General features: G+C 39.6%; 1 protein-coding gene across 2 annotated transcripts in view; it reads left to right on the plus strand.

Moving 5' to 3' along the window:
• The window catches only part of NELL1 (neural EGFL like 1), an 823,559-nt gene that overhangs the window by 601,161 nt on the left and 199,706 nt on the right, over nt 1–22,692 (plus strand). For both annotated transcript variants that reach the window (XM_045808610.2, XM_045808609.2), the window contains exon 15: nt 7,774–7,869. In XM_045808610.2, coding sequence (XP_045664566.2) covers nt 7,774–7,869 — 96 coding nt within the window. The remainder of the gene's footprint in view (nt 1–7,773; nt 7,870–22,692) is intronic.

Genomic DNA, 22,692 nt, shown 5'->3' on the forward strand with positions numbered 1-22,692 from the left:
AACGCTGGCTCATTTTCATCTTCTGTTCAATACCTTTCTGCAGGACAAACCTTGACCTGAACTGTCCTTTTTCCTATGCTTCTCTACTTGGCAAAAATCCCATTCATTCTTCCAGAGCCAACTCAAATGCCAGCTCAGTTGAAAGCTTTGCCCCAAGTCCACTAGGCAAAATTTATCATGTTCTCCTGCATGTTCTCTCAGCACTTTATTCATACTGCTACAGTAGTATGATGATTGGTTTTATATGTGCCACTCTCTGTCACTAGATTGTGAACTTCCTGGGGATGGGGACCATCTCTCACCTAGTTGTAGATTTCTCCGTATCCAGCATGCCATCTGCACATGGTAGGTGGGAAGGCCCCAAGTGGATGGCTTAGAGAGGTGGTTGACATGGGACTCGAAACCCAGGCTACCACTTCATAGCATTGTGACCTTCAGCCTCTCTAAGCCAGCTTTCTCATCTGACAATGAGGATAGAATGACTAATGCACAGTGCTGCTGTTGTTAGCATAACATGGAATATTGTCTATAAAGTACATAATAGGTCTTCCAAAAATGGAATTCACCATTACTATTGTTAGTACTGTTGAAAAGGGGAGTGTAAAGGCCTATTGGAATTGTGGACACAAACACAGATGGTAAGTGATAGGGATGAAGGCGATTTGGGGCCAATAATTAAATATTAACTTACACAATATATTGTGTGCTTGAGACCAGAATGATATGAAAATTGAGAGTTGAAGACATCTGGATGTTTGGTTTTATGTATCAGACTAGCCACCTGGATGATTCTACTCTTACTTTTTCTCTGTATTTTAAACTGTTTTTTGAGGGGAGAAATTGAGAGGGGAGAAGTGGGGGGGGGAGGTTAAAATAACAGAATTTTGCTCCTGGAGACACCTAGTAGGCTTAAACTGTGTTAAGTTGGAACACACTTCGTCAGTCTCAACGCTATTGACATTTGGGGCCAGATAATTCTTTGTTATGCAGGGTCAACCTATGCATTGCAAGGTGTTTAACAACATCCCTGTCCTCTACCCACCAATTGCCATTAGCACACTCACCCCACCTGCCATCTTCTGACAACCAAAAATGTTTGAGGGGGTCTTTAATAGACACATAAACCAAAAAGCAAACATGGAGGTGATAACCCCGTTGTTACTGACAGAATGGAGTTGAAGAACATAAGTTTCATTCTGTAAGGCAAGGTCGTTTGCTAAGCATGAACACAGTATAAGGCCAACTTACCAACCACGTCCCAGGGAGGAAGGTGTCATTCAGGAGGTAAGGAAAATTCATTCCATCTGATGGCAGTTTACTCCCAAGAGAGATGCCAGGTGGCCGTAGAGTTTTATTGAGCACAAATAGTTTTATATATTTCCTCCCCCATCCTTTTTGGATTTTAGGTGCGCATAATCACCTTAATTATAATCTTTGATTCAAGACATCCTGTAATCATCAGTCCATGTGGTCAGCTATCATTTATTTAGACACTTTGGTGGTTATTTTTAAATGATGTTATTCATATCTAGTAACAAATTATCCAGAACTAAATTAGAGATGTAACAGTTACATACTTCTATGCATATGGTGGTCCTCTGCCTAGTCTCCTGCTTCTCCCACCTGAGAATCATCATCCTGATACATATTCTGCCTACATTTACCAATAGAATTTAATTCCTCTACCTCCACAGGGCAGAGCGAGCAATCCTGGAAAGAGAGGTCAGAAATGAACTTAAGGAAAGCTTCCTAAAGGAAACCAGGAGGGAAGCAAAGGGTTTCCTTTTATCAGATGGTGCTGAGACTTGTATGTTTCCTTGTATTTTTGTCAGGATACAGGGTGTCCCTAGAAACTAAATATATGCCCATAAAACTTTAAGAGGATCCTGCAAAGTGTTTAGAACTTGAATGGTTGTGACTTTTTTTATTAGTGTAAAACTACTTTTGTCAAATTAAACACATGATGATGATACTGGGCACCTACAAACAGACATCTGCAAACCCACATTCTCATTTTGTTCCCCTTAATGCCCAAGTTTGTTGTTTCACATGCTGAGAATTTTTTAATGAAAAACAAGTAGTCTTTCTATGGATTAGTGCTCCCTCAATTTTGAGTTTTCTGATTTTATTTTCTTGCACAATGTAAAGAGTCCTTTCAAAAATAGAATAATACCATTTCAGAGTTGATCCAGTGCAACATCTCCCCCAGGATAGTACATTAATAACAAATGACAATGTGATGACAGATTCAGGTTTATAATTTCATTGTATATTTGTAATCTATTCAAACCATGCTTCAGAAATAGGAAAGTGGTTGACAAACTGCAACATACCCACGATGCCTGAGTTTTTTTTTGAGTTTGCAGAGGAGCTGTGGCTCCAAGTTCCACTGCAAACCACATGATACTACTAAACTCATCAAGTCAAGGAAGGAGTGACAATGAGCCCTCATTAAAGAATAAGCTCCACTGCACAGGGATCTTTTTCTGTCTAAGTCACTGCCACATCTCCAGAATGTAGCACAAAAACGGGTGTGTAATAGTATTGTCATTTGGAAAACCAGAATCCTGGTGGTAAATAACAGTCAAGTCTAGTTCTTGAGCACATTACACCTGCAGTGCCCTGTGCTGGGTGGTCTACTTTGGTAATTGAGTTTATCCTGCACAGCATGGGTGTTATTAGCATTATTGCTTTGTTCTTGAGAAAACTGAGGCCCACAGGAGTGAAATAATTTGCTGTAGGTGACACAGCCAATAAATATAGAACAAGGATTTGAGCCATGTAGTTCTACTATCCTGTCTTCTCATAAACTAGAAAGACATGTAATGGTGACTTGGCTTCTTGTTTTGGTTATGCCATCAGCAAAGTAATGCTGCACAAAATTATAGGTCCCCTGAGCATCAGAATGGCTTTCTTGAAATGCTAGGTTGATAATTGGTCAAGAAGAACCAGATATAAATAATCTATTTATAATCTTTAGTCTCGGATGCCAGTGTAGTTTGACATCCTTTAAGGTATTCAAAGAACACTTGCATTAATCTTGATTTCAAGTAGTTTAAGTTTTGGGTGGCATGCTCCTTCTTTATTTGTTTTTGTGTTTTGTTTTTTAAATTACTTCATCATAATCTTTGAGGTTCAAGTAGGTAATGAATTTCTTTTTTATTCCAGATAAATTCTGTTAAAAATCATATGTGCCTGGATTTGGGCAATTGTGATGTGGCTCAGAAAAAATGGAGATGAGATAAGACATACATGAACTTGAAGAGCTCCCGACCCCCCTTTCTTCATGCCACGTGTGCAATTTGGACATATATTTTTCTTTCAATGTATAGTCGGTTTCCTTAGCCCTTATAGAACTATCGAAAAAAGAATAAAGCTGCCCACGTAAATACTGGATTGCAGATTAACCTGCCCTATGACATATAAAGAAAAGGCAAGACTTTGTAGCCAAAGAAGTCTTTGCTTGAATCTTGACTCTACTGCTTTGCTACCTATATGGCCTGAGATGGGGTACTTCATTTTTGAGCCCCAGTTTCACCTTTTCTGTAGAAGAAATAGTAAAACCTACCTAATAACACCACAATAAGGGCCATACTACTATTATTAGAAATTAAAGCACAAATAACAAGGAATGCCTTTGACCCATCCTTGGTGAAGCCAAACACCTTGTTGGATGGGTCTATGTTGTTTAGGTGTTTGATGATTTGTTCTTGGTCCATGTTTCCCAGCCATAACATTATGGCTGTAAATCAAATTTATTTAACAAGATACTTCCTTAACACTATGTAGCACACACTATTTAAAGACCCATATGAATATTAACTCATTTCATCCTCATAGCACCATATTTATTATGACATCTACGTTCTTAGAACATCACAAACATCTCATGCTTTCTTTACAAAATCTCATTTCTTCTTAAGAATTGAGTATCACAATGCCGGATTTCGAGCTGTACTACAAAGCTGTGATCACAAAGACAGCATGGTACTGGCACAAAAATAGACACACAGGCCAATGGAACGGAACAGAGAACCCAGAAATGGACCCTCGGCTTTTTGGGCAACTAATCTTAGATAAAGCAGGAAAAAACATCCGGTGGAAAAAAGACAGTCTCTTCAGTAAATGGTGCTGGGAAAATTGGACAGCTACATGCAAAAGAATGAAACTTGACCAATCTCTCACACCATACACAAAAATAAACTCCAAATGGATGAAAGACCTCGATGTGAGACAGGAATCCATCAAAATTCTAGAGGAGAACATAGGCAGCAACCTCTACGACATCAGCCGAAGCAACCTTTTTCATGACACATCTCCAAAGGGAAGAGAAACAAAAGATAAAATGAACTTGTGGGACTTCATCAAGATAAAAAGCTTCTGCACAGCCAAGGAAACAGTCAGAAAAACTAAGAGGCAGCCCACGGAATGGGAGAATATATTTGCAAATGACACTACAGATAAAGGACTGGTATCCAAGATCTACAAAGAACTTCTCAAACTCAATACGCGAGAAACAAATAAATCAAAAAATGGGCAGAAGATATGAACAGACACTTTTCCAATGAAGACATACAAATGGCTAACAAACACATGAAAAAATGTTCAAAATCATTAGCCATCAAGGAAATTCAAATCAAAACCACACTGAGATACCACCTTACGCCAGTTAGAATGGCAAAAATAGACAAGGCAAGAAACAACAATTGTTGGAGAGGATGTGGAGAAAGGGGATCCCTCCTACATTGTTGGTGGAATGCAAGTTGGTACAGCCACTCTGGAAAACAGTGTGGAGGTCCCTTAAAAAGTTAAAAATTGAGCTACCCTATGACCCAGCCATTGCACTACTGGGTGTTTACCCCAAAGATACAGACGTAGTGAAGAGAAGGGCCATATGCACCCAATGCTCATAGCAGCTCTGTCCACAATAGCTAAATCGTGGAAGGAGCCTAGATGCCTTTCAACAGATGACTGGATTAAGAAGTTGTGGTCCATATATACAATGGAATATTACTCAGCTATCAGAAAGAACGAATTCTCAACATTTGCTGCAACATGGACGGCACTGGAGGAGATAATGCTAAGTGAAATAAATCAAGCAGAGAAAGACAAATATCATATGATTTCTCTCATCTATGGAACATAAGAAATAAGATGATCGGTAGGGGAAGAAAGGGATGAAGAAAGGGGGGGTAATCAGAAGGGGGAATGAAACATGAGAGACTATGGACTATGAGAAACAAACTGAGGGCCTCAGAGGGGAGGAGGGTGGGGGAATGGGATAGACCGGTGATGGGTAGTAAGGAGGGCATGTATTGCATGGTGCACTGGGTGTTATATGCAACTAATGAGTCATCGAACTTTATATTGGAAACCGGGGATGTACTGTATGGTGACTAACATAATATAATAAAAAATCATTAAAGAAAAAAAAATAAAGTGCTACACAGCTAAAAAAAAAACATTAAAAAAATAAGAAAAAAAAGAGTTGAGTAAATCAGGAGCACACATGTATTATGAATCTGACCTATACCATCTGTGTGTATACATGTGTGTGTATCTGGATCACACATTCTTTATTTCACTAATGAAACCCAAGCTGAGCTTCTTGTTTCCAAACCCCTGTCTTCTTTTGGGGTCACTTGAAACTTTGCTGTACCAGTTTCCATCTGTCATTTTCAGCTTGCAAAAACACTTTATTTTATTTTATTTTTGGTTATCAACATTGATGCAGAGCTATATGTTAGATACCTTGAAATGGCAGTCATCAGAACACAAATGTGTGACTTGGGGGGACAAAATTTGTACACATTTGTATGCACATATTTGTATACATATTGATTTTTGATGAACATACGAAGGCAGATATTGTGTAAATGTTTTTTTGCATAGTCTCAGGGTACTAAGATGCTGGAAAATGGGAAATGCTATTTGAATAGCAAGGTATGCACTATCTGTCCTCTGGCAGACGCATGGGAGCTGACAATTAATTACTAAGCTACAGAATATTAAATTATCCAGGGGATAGGAGATGATGTGGAGAACGACAATATTGTGAGAAGTTCTATGTACCTGAACTAGTGTTGAACTATCCAAAGACGTGATGTAGCTTTTTAAAGTTAAACCCATATTATTTATGTGATGATGACAAAATATAACCATGGCATCTTTCCAGGGTGACATGTTTCTAATTGCAATTAAAAACATTTGCTCACCTAGCTCTCATGTGAAAAAGAAACTCTGTGGTAACAAGTTGCAATCATCTTCATTAATGAGAAATTTTGCAGTTTTGGTACACTGAATTATTGGTTATCCTGCAAGGCTTGATAACAAATTATTTGGCATGGAAGTGTTGAGGAATTGTTAGAATAAGAGTTTTCTGATCAGAATAATCTGCAAAATATAGGTGAATTCATTCAGCAACTGTTTTTAAGCATCTACTGTGTTCTTGGGTTCTGAAATTGTGGTACAATGGGGAACAAGAACAATCCCAGTTACTTGTCCTGATGGGTCTTACGGTCCAGTGGATGAAACAAAAGATGGTAATCAATTACATGTAAGTGGACAAAGGTAGTTAGTACTGCAAAGGAGAGGTTCCCAGAACTATGCTGTGCTGGTGGGTAATAAGGGAACGTAACCTGGTCTCAGAAGACTAGCAGGGTAGCACTGAGATGGGGTTGGGATCATTTTTTGATGCTTATCAGAAGGCTTATCAGGGCTGCCTGGGTGGCTCAGTCATTAAGCGTTTGCCTTTGGCTCAGGGCATGATCCCAGAGTCCTGGGATTGAGCCCTGCTTCGGGCTCCTGTGCTGGGAGCCTGCTTCTTCCTCTCCCACTCCCCCTGCCGTGTTCCCTCTCTCGCTGTGTGTTCCCTCTCTCGCTGGCTGTCTCTCTCTCTCTGTCAAATAAATAAATAAAATTAAAAAAAAAAAAGGCTTATCAAAGTCCATACCCTTTGAAACCCCATTTTCACAATGAAGCATTTCCCCCAAAGGAATAATTTGAGGTGTGTTAAGCATTTTAGCTATAAAGACAAGGCATTGTTTTATTATAGAATTGTTGAAAATATCTTAAATATTCAAAAGTAAGTGCTTAAATATATATTATCGGAAATTATATCGATTACCTGGGGTGCCTGGGTGGCTCAGTCAGTTAAGCATCCAGCTCTTGGTTTTGGCTCAGGTCATGATCTCAGGGTCGTGGGATCAAGCCCCAGGTCCGCCTCGTGCTCAGTGTGGAATCTGCTTGAGATTCTCCGTCTCCCTCTTCCCCTCCCCCTGCTCACATGTGCTCGAAAGAAAGAAAGAAAGAAAGAAAGAAAGAAAACCTTAAAAAATTATATTGACTACCCTAAATCTTTTAAAGTCATGGAAAATGTTTTATTATAATAAAAGATGCTATAAGAGTAGTTACAAAATAGTATTTTAAATGCTTTTGCCTTTACCCCTACCCTGTCCTTTCTTGTTACTCGATTTATCCTATTTGATTTCATATATATCAATAATCAGAATAACAGCACCAGTAATAGCTGCTCATACTAACACTTAGCACAAGCCAGCTGTGTGCAAAATATTATTTCAAATGATCTCATGTAAACCAGTGAAATAGGTATAACATTTATTTCTTTTTGTATATCAAGACTTTTAAATATGTTAACACAGGTATGTATGCTCTATGTACCAAAGAAAGAATTGTTTCAGTGTTCGCACTATTCACCATAAGTTTCCTTATACCATCTTATATAAGAGAAATCTCTTCTTTTTTGTGTGACAGCGTTCTGCCAGGAGGGCTGCAGATTTGGTGGCACATGTGTGGCTCCTAACAAATGCGTCTGTCCTTCTGGATTCACAGGAAGCCGCTGTGAGAAAGGTAACCTTGCCTGTTTTGTTCTTTGTGTGTGGGGGTAGGGAGTGGAGATAGAGAGAGTGACTTCCAGAGAGAATGGATCTGTCTCTCTGGGTATAGTGCTGCAGGATGGCTTGATATGTCATGTTTGGATGATGGATACACCTTTCCCAAAGTGGGTATCTTTTGATTACTGCATATTAGGCACCTTCTGTTTGAAAATAGGGCTTCTTTTGCTCTTCCTCCAGTGTGTCTAATTTAGCAAGGTCCAGTCTTTTCTCTGCGATAGTTTGCAGTGTGCATTTTTAGTGCTAATTAGAGATAAAGCCTCACGAACTGACCTGCCCCACTTATCATCTATTGGATAGCATCACACGCAACTATTGGAGTTTTAACAATCCGCTGCATCAACGAATCTAAATTAGAACCACATGCTCCTTGCGTAAAAGCATGTTAAATAACTCCAGCAGGTTTATTGGTGTGCTTGGAATTTTATTCTAATATTGGTTTATTACAAACATTATCCTTCATGGACCTGGTAATATAAGCCGATTAGTATTGGTAAGATTCCATTATGTGCCCCTTTCTATTTTCAGTAAATGTAGTGTAAACACTCGGTGCTATTTGGTGAGATCCAGCTCTGTCATTAATTGAAGGAGTCTTCCTACCTTTGTGTAAGTGAAATTTGACATTCAATGTGAGTGTGCCAGTGTTTGTAATCAACACAAGCAATGGGTCTATACCATATAAAACTAAATATTTCAGTGTATTTGTCCATGAGTTTTATTAGGGTAAAACCGCTGTACTGTATTTTTCTGAGAAGGGAAAAGCACACCTGACACTTACCATACTCAAGTTTTATACGATGTTGTCATCATCATTCCTATTATTTGATGAAGGGGAGGATGTCTTCATCTAATGCCAAAGATCTAAGCAAAGCTCTTTTTTCCTTCGTGTTTAAAGGTTTCATTTTTTTAATGAGCCTATTTATTATGCCCCAAATTGTCCAACATATTACATTGTGCTGCCTGTATATTTAGAAGGCAGCCCGATCCTTTCAAAAAGATGTCAAAATTCACATAAATTATTCAACAAGGAATTCAACAATGTGCATGCCATTGTTTCCATATTTTCTGATATTACCAACAAATCAAGTCACATTTATTAAATAATATTAATCGGCTTATCCTTAAAAAGAGACCTGTAAAGGAGCCAAGTTCTGCCTCTGAGCAGTGTGAGAACATTACCACATGGAGCTGAAATATTCTTGCCAAAAGCAAAGAAACTTAATGGTAACTTAACACGCCTGCCTTTATTGCAGTACATTGGATTTTGATTAGGTTTTCTGAAATGAAAAAAAAATCTAAAGGTTTCGCCTTATTTCCGCTAGAATTGCTATGTTTCCCTAAAATGAGTATACAGGGATTCATGGGGACAGGATGGTGATGGTGATGTTGATCATGATGGATACTACTACTGATATACGATCTATCATGTACTAGTTACGTCTCAGGCCTTGTAAGTGAATGCTTTAATATTAACAACAAACGAGATTGATATCATTACTCCAGTTTTATACAGATGGCAAACTAAACTTTAGCCAGGTGAAGCAATCTTTGCAATGCTAACAGAGCCAGTATTAGAACTGAGAATAAAACGTAAGTTGCATTACACAAAGCCTGCGTTAGAAACCCTTGTGTGTGTTTCTCAAGGATAATACGTGGACTTCCTGTTAAAATCCAGATTCCTGCACTTCTGCCCCATACCTGGTGAATCAGAAAGCCTGGGAAGGAGGGTCCCCAAATCTGTACTTTCACCAAGCACCTCATGTTGCCTGTTAGAAAGCAGTTGTTATATTATTATTGAGATACTTAACCAGAACTCCTGTGAAGTTCTCACTCTTTTTACCTTTTAAAGAATTAGGGGAGAGCATTGATCTTAGACCAGGGTCTGAGTCAGTGGCAGCTCAGGAAAAATTAATTGTGGTTTCTGATGGCTTGTTCAGTTGACCTCTGGCCTTTTCTCTGCTTAGTAAGTGGTTGGTTGAATCAGTGCTTACATTCTGGTCCATAATGTGGAGCACGAAAAATAGAGATAAAGGAGGAAATCAAGACCAGAGGGAAAAATAAAACAAGGACTGGCAGGACATGGGTTCCTACCTAAATGTTACAAATATACATGTTGACTTTGAGGGTGAGAATTGCATTTTCTTGAATATGTGCACAGTTATTGTAAGGTTAAAAAAAAAAAAGTGTCTCCACGTGAGGTGCTATCTCCCATCAGTAGGAAAGCCGTTCTCTTTGATACTAGCCAGTATTATAATTCTGAAAGATTTTTTATGAGTAGAATAAAGTACATATTTTCCAATCGTGTGCAGGGGATGTAGGTGAATTGTAGGAAAATACTGAAAGCCTGTGCCATATCTTATCTGAATTACTTTGTCATGTTGATCATTAGTAATAAACATTAAATAATTCTGTTTTCCATTGAATAGTGATGTTGGATGCCTTGAGTCTCAGGGTACAAGGGAAAAATGCAAATGCATTATGAATGTCTCATAGCATGATTAGACTAAATCTTTTGTTTCTTTCAATTTTAGGGCTAATTAAATGGTCTCATTTGAGCTATATGGAATTCACTTATGTTTAGTCTCAAAATGTTTCCTGTGGTCCCCATGGTTATTGGTTTTATCCATTGTGATATTCAGCCTTTCAGAATACAAGCACATTTAGTTAAATCATTGAAATCATTTAGTAAAGAAAATGCCTATCTAGAATTTAATGATGGTAAAACACCCACCTGTGTTTGGTATATAACACAAAGATGAATAACTCTGCATTTATTTTATATTGAGAGATTTTAGTAAATGTAAACTTTTCATAATCCCACTCAAGATAAACAAAATTTAACCCCCTTGGTTTCTGGACAGTGCGTTATGTTGGCTCTTCTCTGTGCCCTTACCTTTGATTTGGTTTCACCATAAACATTGAGATGTGTAATGAGAGAGAAGAGTGAAGAATGAGAGGAGTAGTTTTGCTACTTTTAGGATAGAAAGGGCTGCTGGAGAAAGCTTTCTTGTTGACCTAAGAATGCTAACAGGACATCATGCCACACTGACATAATGTAGCCAAACATAAGACAAAATGAAACAACAGAAGAGACTTTTCAAATGTGAAATCAAAGAGCTACACTAAATCCAAAAGTAGGTTACCTACCGTAAAACAGAGCACCATCTTTTGGGAACTGAATGAGATTAAGTTTTCTACTTAGCATTAAGCAAATTTGCAAGCAAGGACAAGTCGAGATTACATACAAGGTATCAACCTGTGTGTAATTAAGGGTTTCTTAACCTTGACAGTATTGACCTTGTGGCAGATAATTCTTTGTTGTAGAGGGCTGTCCTGTGCTAGGATTTGAAGCAACATCACTGGACTCTATACCCACTAAATACCATTAGCTGTGTCATCCCCAGTCATGACAAGCAGAAATGTCTCTTGATATTGCCAAATAGTCTCAGGGAGGCAGAATTAATTCCTGTGGTCAACACTGGGTTTAAATTAGCATTTAAAAAGTCTTTTACAAAAATGGTATGTGTGTATATATGTGTGAGTGTATATGTATGTGTGTGTGTTTATGTGTGTGTGTCTGTACACACACATGTATGGTTTAGGTAAATGTATCAGTGTTAGTTGATAATATAAAAATTATAAGCATTTTTTGCTAGAGAAAATATTTTAAAGCATCTGTTGATCATTTTTAGAAGTGCCTAGAATTGCTGTAATTTAGAACATTCTTGACAATCAAGAACCAGAGACTGGCTGATACCCATCATATGGTATGTGAGGCACACCTTCTTGTGGTTCTAGGAACAAGGTTGATATGGAAGCTGGGCTGGTTCTCCATCCACTTCCTCCCAGTGACAGTGTAAACACGTGAATGCTTCAACCCCACCCAGGAAGCACATGACCCTAACCCTTGTGTTCTCCTGAAGGAAGAGAAATCCTTTATTTTCTTTCTTTCTTTCCTCCCTCCCTCCTTCCCTCCCTCCCTCCTTCCCTCCCTCCTTCCCTCCCTCCTTCCTTCCCCTTCTTTCCTTCTTAGCATGTGCAAGCGGGGGAAGGGGCGGGCAGAGGGAGAGAAAGAATCTTTGGGGCTCAGTCTCACAACCCTGAGATCATGACCTGAGCTGAAATCAAGAGTCAGACGCTTAACTGATTGAGCCACCCAGGTGCCCCTGTTCTTTCCTTTTTTTAGAAGAAAGTTTTCAATATATGTAATGTGATAATGTCTCATAGTATAAAACTTAGATGCACACATTTTAAATGGAATTTTCTCTAAAATGATTTCTCTCTGACAATACTAGGCAGTCACTTTTAGTAGGTGTTTTGACTGGGATATAAATGCAGGTGTTTTGTGTGGTGGTACGCACAGGACAGCTAATTTTACTGCCTTTCCCTATTTGTATATTCCATGAATTCTAAATTGTATAAATCCTGGCACTCATAACCAACATCTTGTGAATCAGACAGTGAGAACTGGGCAGTACTCATCAAACTATAGGCTAGACCATAGTGTAATGTAAAAAACTGGGAAAAAATATGCTGGTATTATAAAAATAGCAGACCTTAATCTGCAAGCCTTTCCAAAGCATATTAAGAACCTGATCAAAAATATTCAGGGACATCAATAAATAGCAAAAAAAAAAAAAAAAAAAAAATCCCAAAAAACAAACACGTTTGACAGTGTTATCCATTGGCAATATAATTTCCAATAGCTATTGTTTTCTTATTGTGGTTATCTGGATTTTCTCATACAATAAATATTCTTCGTGTTTATTTTAAACTTGTAAAAATCATTACTACAAAGAACATAAAAACTCACAAAAAGGACTTCATTTTTCTCAGTTCCTGGGGGTCTTTTACCTTTTCCTTAAAAGGAAATGACTTTTAGCCAGATAATTTATTCTGTTCCTTTCCCTGTGCCTCAGGAACTTGCAGATAGATAGACAGAGGGTAGCAGTTTGCCCTGAGTGTGTTATCCATCCACCAGGTAAAAAGAATGGTCAGAAACAAAGACTTCGTATCCTTCCAGATTTTAAATACTGCTCTGGGTTTGAGAGAGCTGTACGGACATTTATCTATATGCATTTTCTCTGCCCTCCCTTGTTTCAGGGAAACATTTTAAGAGCTTTTAAGAAGGTGGGTAGTAGTTCCATTCTGTAAATGGAGAAGAGAATACTTTTTCTTTTTCCTCTCCAGGTGTCAAAGGAAGGCATGTGGGAAAAGGATGAGTGCAAATGTGCCTGTTCAAAGTCCTAACAGTTAGGAGACTTATCTACCTTTTCTCAGCAGGAGCTTTCTCTGGTGGGCTGGCACATGTGCAGGCTCAGGAAATGGCGGCTTCTGTTACTAAGGTTGCTGCCGTCACGTAGCCAGTAGGTGCCGGAGTAAACAGTGTTTTGGTGGCATCATTTAAAAGGGAGATAGGAGGATTTGAGGTTTCTCTGAGTCGACCCCACCAAAAAGGAATGCACACAGATGCTCTGTCAAAATTTCATTGAAGTCATCAGAGTGTGAATTTGCTTGGGGAGCTATGACCTGCTCCGGGTATTTCCAGAAATAGAGACTAGCAGAGGAGAGACATTGTAGTGGAGGAAGAGGGGAGCCCAAACCCACTAACACTGAGTTCATTCACCTCAAGTACCTTGTGCAGTACCTTCTTCTTGTCCTCAACTCCACCCACTCACCTTTTCTTCTTTTTTCAGCGATGGTGGAGAAATTGGGTCAGAGGTCCAACACACTTCCCCATGGCTCCAAAATGGGATTGCCACTTAACCCTCAGAGCTGCTTGGCGCTATTTCAAAACCCTGTCCTTGACCTGCCAGGATCACCATTTTGCCAGATTTCAGGCATAGGGAAAAATACCTCCAGGCATTTTTCATTCTCATCTCCTTGAAACAGAGCGCGTTTTCAACTCATTTAAGTACAACCATAAGGAGTGATACCTTTTGTTCACAAACAGGGACTTGGACTATACATTAGGGATGCGAGCTGGGGATGGGGGAAAAGACTGGACTAAGGGACAGAGGTCTGAGTTCTGATACTAGGTGTGCCTCATGAAGTGTTTAGCCTCTGTGAAATGAAATTTGCATTAGCCTACTGCCCAGCTAAGTCCCCAAAAGTCTGCATCTGTTACTTCTTGTGAGGCAGCTAGTTTCACCCTTTTGAACACGGAGGTGTGTTATTCAGCCAGTCACTAGTGGAGCTGGGGTTCTAACCCATGTATGGCTATTCCAAAGTTCATACACCTTCCAGTCATGTTTTGCCTCTTGATTGCATTACCTGTGTCCAAGGGCACTTAAACGAAACAGATTCTATGGAAGACCAGATATATTTTGTTCTCCTATGACGAATGAGCCATAATTTCCTGCTTCATTATGTGCATTGTTTTTACGTATTCCTTTCAACTTCTTTGTTGTGCCTTAGGCAGGAAGAGAGTAAACAAAATAGGGGTTAAGGGCACAATCTCTGAAGCCACACTAGCTCATTTTGAGGTGGGGTTTCAGAACCTATGCTAATGGGATCAGATATATGTAATGTTTCTAAGCTTGATAGCCACTAAAAAGAGGGCTATTAGTGTTATTTATTTCATAATATTATGGTGAGATTAAATGAAATCATCGATTTAAATCACTTGATAGATTCCTGGCATTTAGGAGGTGTCTGGAAATGATATCTATCGTTAATTCTGTTCTCAATTTACTAGGCGATAAAATTGAGACTCAAAAATCATAGGCTACTTCCCCAAGGACACTCGGCAGGTAAATGGTGGAGCCATGCCTTCTGTTCATCTGCTACTACCAAGGTCGCTAGTCTTTCTGCCAGCTCTTGTGGCCTTGCACCGTACCATTCAAATATAAAGTGTTTTTATTCACGTCATCTTTAACAATTCATATCCTCTCTGGTCCCATAAACATTTTATATAATTTTGTATCAAGCAAACACATTAATTTATGCCCCAGAGTTTTGCTCTGGGGAAAGAGTTGAGTTAATTCACTTGAAACAATGGCATGAACTAGATATGGTTCTTGGAGATGATATTTTCTTGCTATTGTTTCCCATTTGTTGGAGTTGAGATTGAAGACATAACACCAAGTTCTCATTCCATTATTGATAGCATAGGTGGCTTTGTACCTAGGCAGAGGTGAGACCTCATCAAAAAGGTTACCCACTGTTCCTTCTACAAATATTTCCTTACCCTTTTCTTGATTCCCCAAATTCACATGGAAAAACAACATTGTGATTCTCAGTTTGGCACCAGGAAACCTGGATCCTCTTCCCAAATTCCACTCCTGACTATCTATGTGATGGGAGCACCGTCAGCCTTTCTGTATAACATGGGAGTAATCCTCTTAGCAAAACCTTAACATGGTCCAAGCTCATTCATCAAACTTCCTTAGGAATTTCCACTGAGAGAATAATCAGAGATGGGTACATGAATGGGGTTTGAGGATATACTTAAAACTTTGAAAGGATGGCATTTGAAATATTAATACACCGGAAGCAACCTAGGTTTATAACAATAGAGAATTAGTGAAATAAATTACAGGTAATGATTGTCTGGAACCTTTAAAACCTACGGAGGAAGAGTATTTAATGAGATGGGAGATGTACACTTAAGAATATAAACTCTGGAAGCATACTGTCCAATTCTGCAGCCTTGCTCTATTATCTTGGGAAGTTACTTCTATCTTTTGTGCCTCAGTTTCTTGATTGAAAAAATGAGAATCAGAAGAGTACTGCCCCAATGGAGAATATTTTTAAATTTTCCTGGATCTGGGGAGCACGCTCTATGCACTAGACATTATAAAGTAAAAATGGCATGTTCAGTATGAGTCCAGTTTTTATGCACAGACACACAGGCACTGTGCACAGAAAAAAATGCCAGCAAGATGCTGATCTCACTATGGCTTATCAGATCCTTGTGTTATTTGGGAGCTTTCAGGACTAAAAAAAGTCTCAGTTAAGCAACTAAGTCAATATTGTATTAACACTAAGTAGTAACTTTTTACTGTCCCCACTCATCTGGCTGCCTCGATCTAAGAAGTCTACAGTGAGAAGCAGGTGTGGACAGTTTCCCTTTTTTTCTTTCAGTATGCTATTTTAAAATTCATAGGTGTCCTGAATCTTACCCAGGGTGAGAGTGTTATGGGAGAGAGGATAAGACCTCATAGAACCAGTACGGTGGTCTTGCAGCATTGAGGTCTTCTGGATGGGAGATGTGCAGCTGCTGGTTCTTGCTTCGTGAGATGCTTTGGTGAAGGTCTTCAGTCACTAGGGCTTTCCAAGTGAAGTTCCATTGACACGGACAACCTTTTCATCCTTCTGTAGCTCTAAACTTGTGAAGGTCCCCTCCTCTCTTGTGACTCCTTGGCCCTGTAAGATTCACAGATAACTAGGTGGAAGCTATGACACTCTTCTGTAGGATCCCCACAAAGCAGATACTGTTCCCCTCCATCACCCCAACTGCAGCCTTCTCTTAATGTGGTTTTTTGTTTGTTTGTTTTTGCTCTGCCATGTGGCTGAGGCAGCCACAGATCCAGGCATTAACTTTTAGATTTCTGAGGTATGAATCAAATACCAGTTGCTATGTCCTTCACTATCCGGAGGACATTTGTGTGTGTCCTTGAAGTCTGTCACCAATCTGCGAGCCTTCAGAGGAAGGTCTTCCCTCTCTCCCTCCACTCCCCTCCCCCCAAAAGAATTCACCTAGAGCAGTTAGCATGCCAGAAAAACTTTCTTGAACAAAATCCTTACTTTGGGCCTTGTCAACATACCTTGTTGAATTTCTAGACCTTTGTTTACAAATCTGGAAGGTGGTTAGTGTAGGCACAATTGATTTTTGGAAGTATTGTAAAATAATCTAGCACTCAGCTTCGGAATGCAGGGATCCTTAATGCATTATCATCTGCCAGATCTCTGGCATGGGAGAAGTCCAGTTTAAATACCCTATTACATTTGAGTTCAGTAAACACTTGATACATGAATAAATGAATGGGTACAGGGAAGGACCTTAAATTTCACATGGTCCAGTCTTTTCATTTTGTAAATCGCAAGTCATAATAACTCCAATTGAAATCTCATTTAAAAGACACCTAAGTCAAACTATATCATATTGGGATGGAGGACAGAAATGCCGTTAATATAAAAATTTCGTGTATTTTAAGTAGCTCTGTCAGCATGCCTTTCGAGAAAGCAAAGTGAAGGGAGCCAATCTTTTTAATAGATTGGTCTTCCCCATCAAATAAACGAAAGCTATTAGCTATTACCTTGTCTACTTAGTAAAGCAGAAAATAATTCCTGACTCTTTATATGACGAGCAATTCTTGTTCCCCACCAGGAAAGCTCACACTACTGAACTGTGAAAGTCAGGAGTTTGGTTCATATACTCATTTTTAATCCTATACCCTGGGGAATACAAACACCACTGTAACTTGAAGCACAATGGCTAACCGGAAAGGAAGTCCAAGTGTCTGTGAAAATATGACCAACTGGAACCCAGAAATTACAACCTTTCTCTAGTAACCAGTATCTAAGAATTCTTTGTATCCCAGAATACATACTATGCTATAAATCATGTGGAAAAAAGACTAATTGAAGCCAATAGACAGACTGAGAGGGAATATAACTCTTGCGATTTGCATCACTCTCTCCTCATAGAATCCACTGATTAGAAAAGGTAGTTGCCTGAATATGTTCAGTCGGGTCCAAAATATGATAAATCAAACATCAGCATGTATGCATTCATTCTGGTAATGGTTGAAGAGATAAGCAGTTTCTGGCTTGGTGGGCTAATGTGATTTTAAAGCATTCTCCAGTTTAACAGAGACCTTAAAGTTATCTGTGGGTGGCCACAATTTTAGCTAAAGTAGATTGAGTCCATGAGGGGACACTTTATCTTATAAGCACTGAGGAGGTACTGAAAGGTTTTCTTATCATGATTTCATTTTGTTAAGGAATACCGTGCTGAGAAAACCTTTCATTACCTTCTCAGTGCTTAGGAGATAAAGGCAAATTCCACCGCGTGATATACAAAGAAAGACCTCGGTGACTGGTCTTACCTCTCTAGCTTTATCTCCTCCTTCTCCTTCACATAATCTACAGTCCTGCCTGTTCTAAACTACTTCTGGCCATTGAAATGCACCTTTTATTTATTTAGTTTTACCAATCCCTGAGCTTTTCGTTGTAATGTTCTCTCTGCTGGCAGCACACCGACTTCCATGTTGCTCACAGATATGTTAATTTAAAACAATAGAAAAGAGTGGTCATTGAGGCTCTCCAGTAATCTAGAATACCTCTGATCCTTCTCCGTCTCACGTTGCTCCTCCTGTGGTCTCCCTCATTGGTCTTCCAGTCGATAGCAGGGATCTATCCTTTCACATTCCCTGGATCAAGATCTTGAAATCGTTCTTGACTTTTGGTTTTCACTGCATATCTAAATCTTTGCTTGGCCTCGAACATCTATCTGGAATCTAAATTACACATCTCTACCACTATCATTCTCGGACATGACCTCATCATCTCTAATCCAGATGAACGTAGAAACCTGACCTACCTTCCTTTCCCTGTGGTGCAATTATAGTCTCCGTTCAACAAAGTAATCAAGGGGACATTGTTAAATAATTTAGATCTAGTCATTCCTCTGTCCCAAATCCTCTATAGTTCCCTATTTTCACACAGTCGAAGTCATTACAATGGCCTGTGAGACCACACACTCTGGGTCCCCTCCCCGCCGTTACCTACCTGCCCCCTTCAGTTCAGTGTGCTCCCCTCACTTGTATGCCATCTTTTCCAGTCATAATGGTCTCCTTGATTTTCTGAGAACACAGTAGTCCTGTTTCTTTTACTCTTTGGTTTGCTTAGAATTTTCAGCTCCCTCATGTTACGTATTTGTTCAAGAGTTATCTCCTCAGAGAGACCCTCATCCCTAACTAAAATAATACATGTCCTGGGGAGCCTGGGTGGCTCAGTTGGTTAAGCATCTGACTATGGCTCAGGTCATGATCTCAGGAACCTGGGATCCAGCCCCACGTCAGGCTCTGCATTCAGTGGGGACTCTGCTTGTCCTTCTGCCCCTCCCACTGTGCACCCCCCCAAATAAAATAAAATAATACATGCCCTCCTCCTGGTCACTGTTTTATTGTCTTCGAAGCCTTTGTCACTGTCTGATATGATCATGCTTTTCTTTGTATGGTCTGATGGCCTGCCCAGGATTTAAGCTCCATGAGGAGGGGCTTTTGGTCTTATTGCCACTGTACCTTTAGTACCCAGAACAGTGCCTGGCACACAGCAGTTGACCAAAATATTTTTTGAATCAATAGATAGTAAGGATCTCTTAGTTTTTGTGGTAGTCTCCAAAGACACAACACTATTTTCATGGTATATCTTGGGAAGAATAAGAAAATTATTGTTGTCAATCACACACCCTTATTCCTGATATTTTTAGGTCATATGTAGTCAGAATTATCCTTGATTTCTCCTTCACCCTCACTTCCCCATTAGTTACTGCAGTCTTTTTTTTTTTTTTTTTTTTTTCCTCTCCATCCTACTGCCTCATCTGAATCATTAGAATGGTTTTTGCCTGGAATGGCTAGAAGGCAAGTCTTTAGACCCCAAGTCCATTTCCTCCCTCAGGAAAAAAATATTCTTCCTGCATTGCAGCCAATATCAACGCTGTAAAATACAAATACGATCAAATTACTTCTGTGCTGAGAAACCTTAAATGGTCTCCAGTACCTTTGGCATAAACTCCAGCCTCCTTTCAGTAGTATTGCTGACCCACTCTCTGAGCCACTTCCCCATGCCACGTTATAATCAATCCCTTCCCACGCTGACCTTTTTCAGATTTTCTCAAAGCAATAATCTTTCTACCTCAGGCCCCTGCCTGTGGTATTGGCTCTATGTGGAACTCTTTGCTTGCTTTCTCCACTTTCCTTTTTACCCCACCATAACCAGTCCTCAGCTTCCCTTGTTCTTTCACACAGATCTTAGCTTAAGCTGTTGTTCAAAAATATTTTCTGCCTCCTTGGTCAAGGTCACTCCCCTTCCAGCATGCTGCACATCAACCTGGGTTTCCCTTTCCTAAAATGTATCACACGTGACTGCCTGTTGACTTGTTTTCTCTCCCCTCTCTTCCTACCACCCATCCCTGTAGCATAGCTGACAGACATAGTTTAACTTCTCTCCCTTGCCCCGCAAAACCTACAAAATATTAACTTGATATAGCAATTATTATCCCACAGTATCTCCAAACCAAAATATGTGTCCTAATCACTTTTCTTTCATCCCTGTTGCTACTCTCACACCAAGGTGTTAATGATAAGAAGTCTAGAAGAGATCATATGGGATTTGTATAGCATGTTTCTGAATGACAGCAGCACTGGTATCTATGAGAAAAACTTTGATACGTAAACTAGGTGGTTCATTTTAAGATAAGTAAGTTCCTCTTTCCTCCCTGGCCTGTCAGAGCATATCCCTGACCCTACTAAGCACAGCCAGATATGGTGATTCCCAGGTTCTTAAATTGCCAAGCAGTCCTTCTGGATTGGACTGCTTGATTAGAACAGTTAAAGGCTGTGAATTGCACTTTTAAGCACTTTCTGATTTACTCTCAGCAAATTATTATGACACTCTCTTTCATTAAAAATGATGTCAAGCAACCAATGACAAGCTTTAACTTTTCTAGATGTTTGGTCTTCAGATATGTGGAAGTACCACAGTCACTTGTGTGTTCCCTATAAACTCCGTGCATTAGTATTTTGAAGACATTTATGGTTGTTTTTATTTTTTTATTTAAATTCAATTAACCAAGGTATAGTACATCATTGGTTTTTGATATAATATTCAATGATTCATCTGTTCAGTATAACACCCAGTACTCATCACGTCATGTGCCGTCCTTAATGCCCATCACCCAGTTACCCCATCCCACCACCCACTTCCCTTTCCATAACCCTCAGTTTGTTTCCCGCAGTCAGGAGTCTCATATGGTTTGTCTCCCTCTCTGATTTCTTCCCATTCAGTTCCCCACCACCACCCCTACTGTCCTCTGCACTATTCCTTATGTTCCACATATGAGTGGAACTATATGATAATTGTGTTTCTCTGATTGACTTATTTCATTTACCATAATCCCCTCCAGTTCCACCCATGTCCAAGTAAATGGTGGGTATTCATCCTTTCTGATGGCTGAGTAATGTTCCATTGTATTATGCATCACATCTTCTTTATCCATTCATCTTTTTTTTTTTTAAAGATTTTATTTATTTATTTGACAGAGATAGAGACAGCCAGTGAGAGAGGGAACACAAGCAGGGGGGGTGTATATTAACATCTTGAGGAATCTCCATACTGTTTTCCAGGGTGGCTGTACCAGCTTGCATTCCTACCAACAGTTTAAGGGTGCCTGGGTGGCTCAGTTGGTTAAGCATTTATGTATATAAAGAACATTCCAGCAAGAGGGAACACCACGTGCAAATTTCCTGAGGTGTTTTTCTCTACATAATTTTTTGCCGTCTCTGGCATTGTTTCTCTGATCTCTGAAGATTGGAGTCAGAATGGTGAAGGAATATTTAAATACTTATCATTTAATGCTTAGGCTAGATCTTGTGCTAAGTGTTTGACATATTATGTTATATAAACCTCAACTCAGAAACCAGTCATTGATCAGCATCTTCCAACCCCATATCGCTTACCTAATTTCAGCAGATAACTCTGTAGTGTTCCCACTTGCCATCTTTCAAGCCCATAAGCACACCTCAGGAAATTTGCACGTGGTGTTCCCTCTTGCTGGAATGTTCTTTATATACATGATTTATTTCTTTACCTCCTTCAGGTCCCTACTCAGATATCACTTGTCAGCGTGGTCTTACCTACAGTCTGTTAAAATTGCAGCCCCACCTGGCTGGCACAGTCAGAAGACTGTGCAACTCTTTTTTTTTTTTTTTAAAGATTATTTATTTATTTATTTGACAGAGATAGACAGTCAGCGAGAGAGGGAACACAAGCAGGGGGAGTGGGAGAGGAAGAAGCAGCCTCCCAGTGGAGGAGCCTGATGTGGGACTCGATCCCGGAACGCCAGGATCACTCCCTGAGCCAAAGGCAGATGCCTAATGACTGTGCTACCCAGGCGCCCCAAGAGTGTGCAACTTTTGATTTCTTTGAGCCCCACGTTGGGGGGGGGGGTAGAGATTATTAAATAAATAAAAACTTTAACCGACTAACATTTCACCCCCCAAATTTGCTACAAACAATAATAATTACTCCTTTCTCTGTTTTTTTACCCCCCTCACCGTACTTGCCACCATTTAAGGCATTGACTATATCACTTATCTGTCTTGTTTATTGTGTCTTCCTCCCACTGAGAGGCTGACTACATGGATGGCAGAGACTTTTGTCAATGTTTGCAACGTAGCTCCAGCTCTCAGAAGAGTGCCTGACACTTAGCGTGCACTCAAAAAATACTTAGTGAATAAATGAATGATTATCCTCATTTACTGAGTCAATTGAGATTAAAAACCGCCAAGTAATATGCCCAAGATTATAGGGCTAACAAGTGTCAGAGCTGTGATTTGAGCAGTTCTTTTTGCCTCAAAGCCCAGGCTTTTAAACACCATCCTTCGCAGTCCTTTTCAAAGAGGCGAAGCTGATTAAAAGGGCTTTGACACTTTGCCAGAGTACATCTCTTGCGCGTTGTTTTTCTTCACTGAACTCTGAATTCTGAGTGTGCCACTGTGATTCCTCTGTATACTGTCTACACCACATCGATGGTTTGAGAGACTAACTTTCC

This window comes from Ursus americanus, chromosome 24 (genome assembly GCF_024610735.1).
Source record: "Ursus americanus isolate L20-20 chromosome 24, mUrsAme1.1.p, whole genome shotgun sequence".
In the NCBI taxonomy this organism is placed as follows: domain Eukaryota; kingdom Metazoa; phylum Chordata; class Mammalia; order Carnivora; family Ursidae; genus Ursus; species Ursus americanus.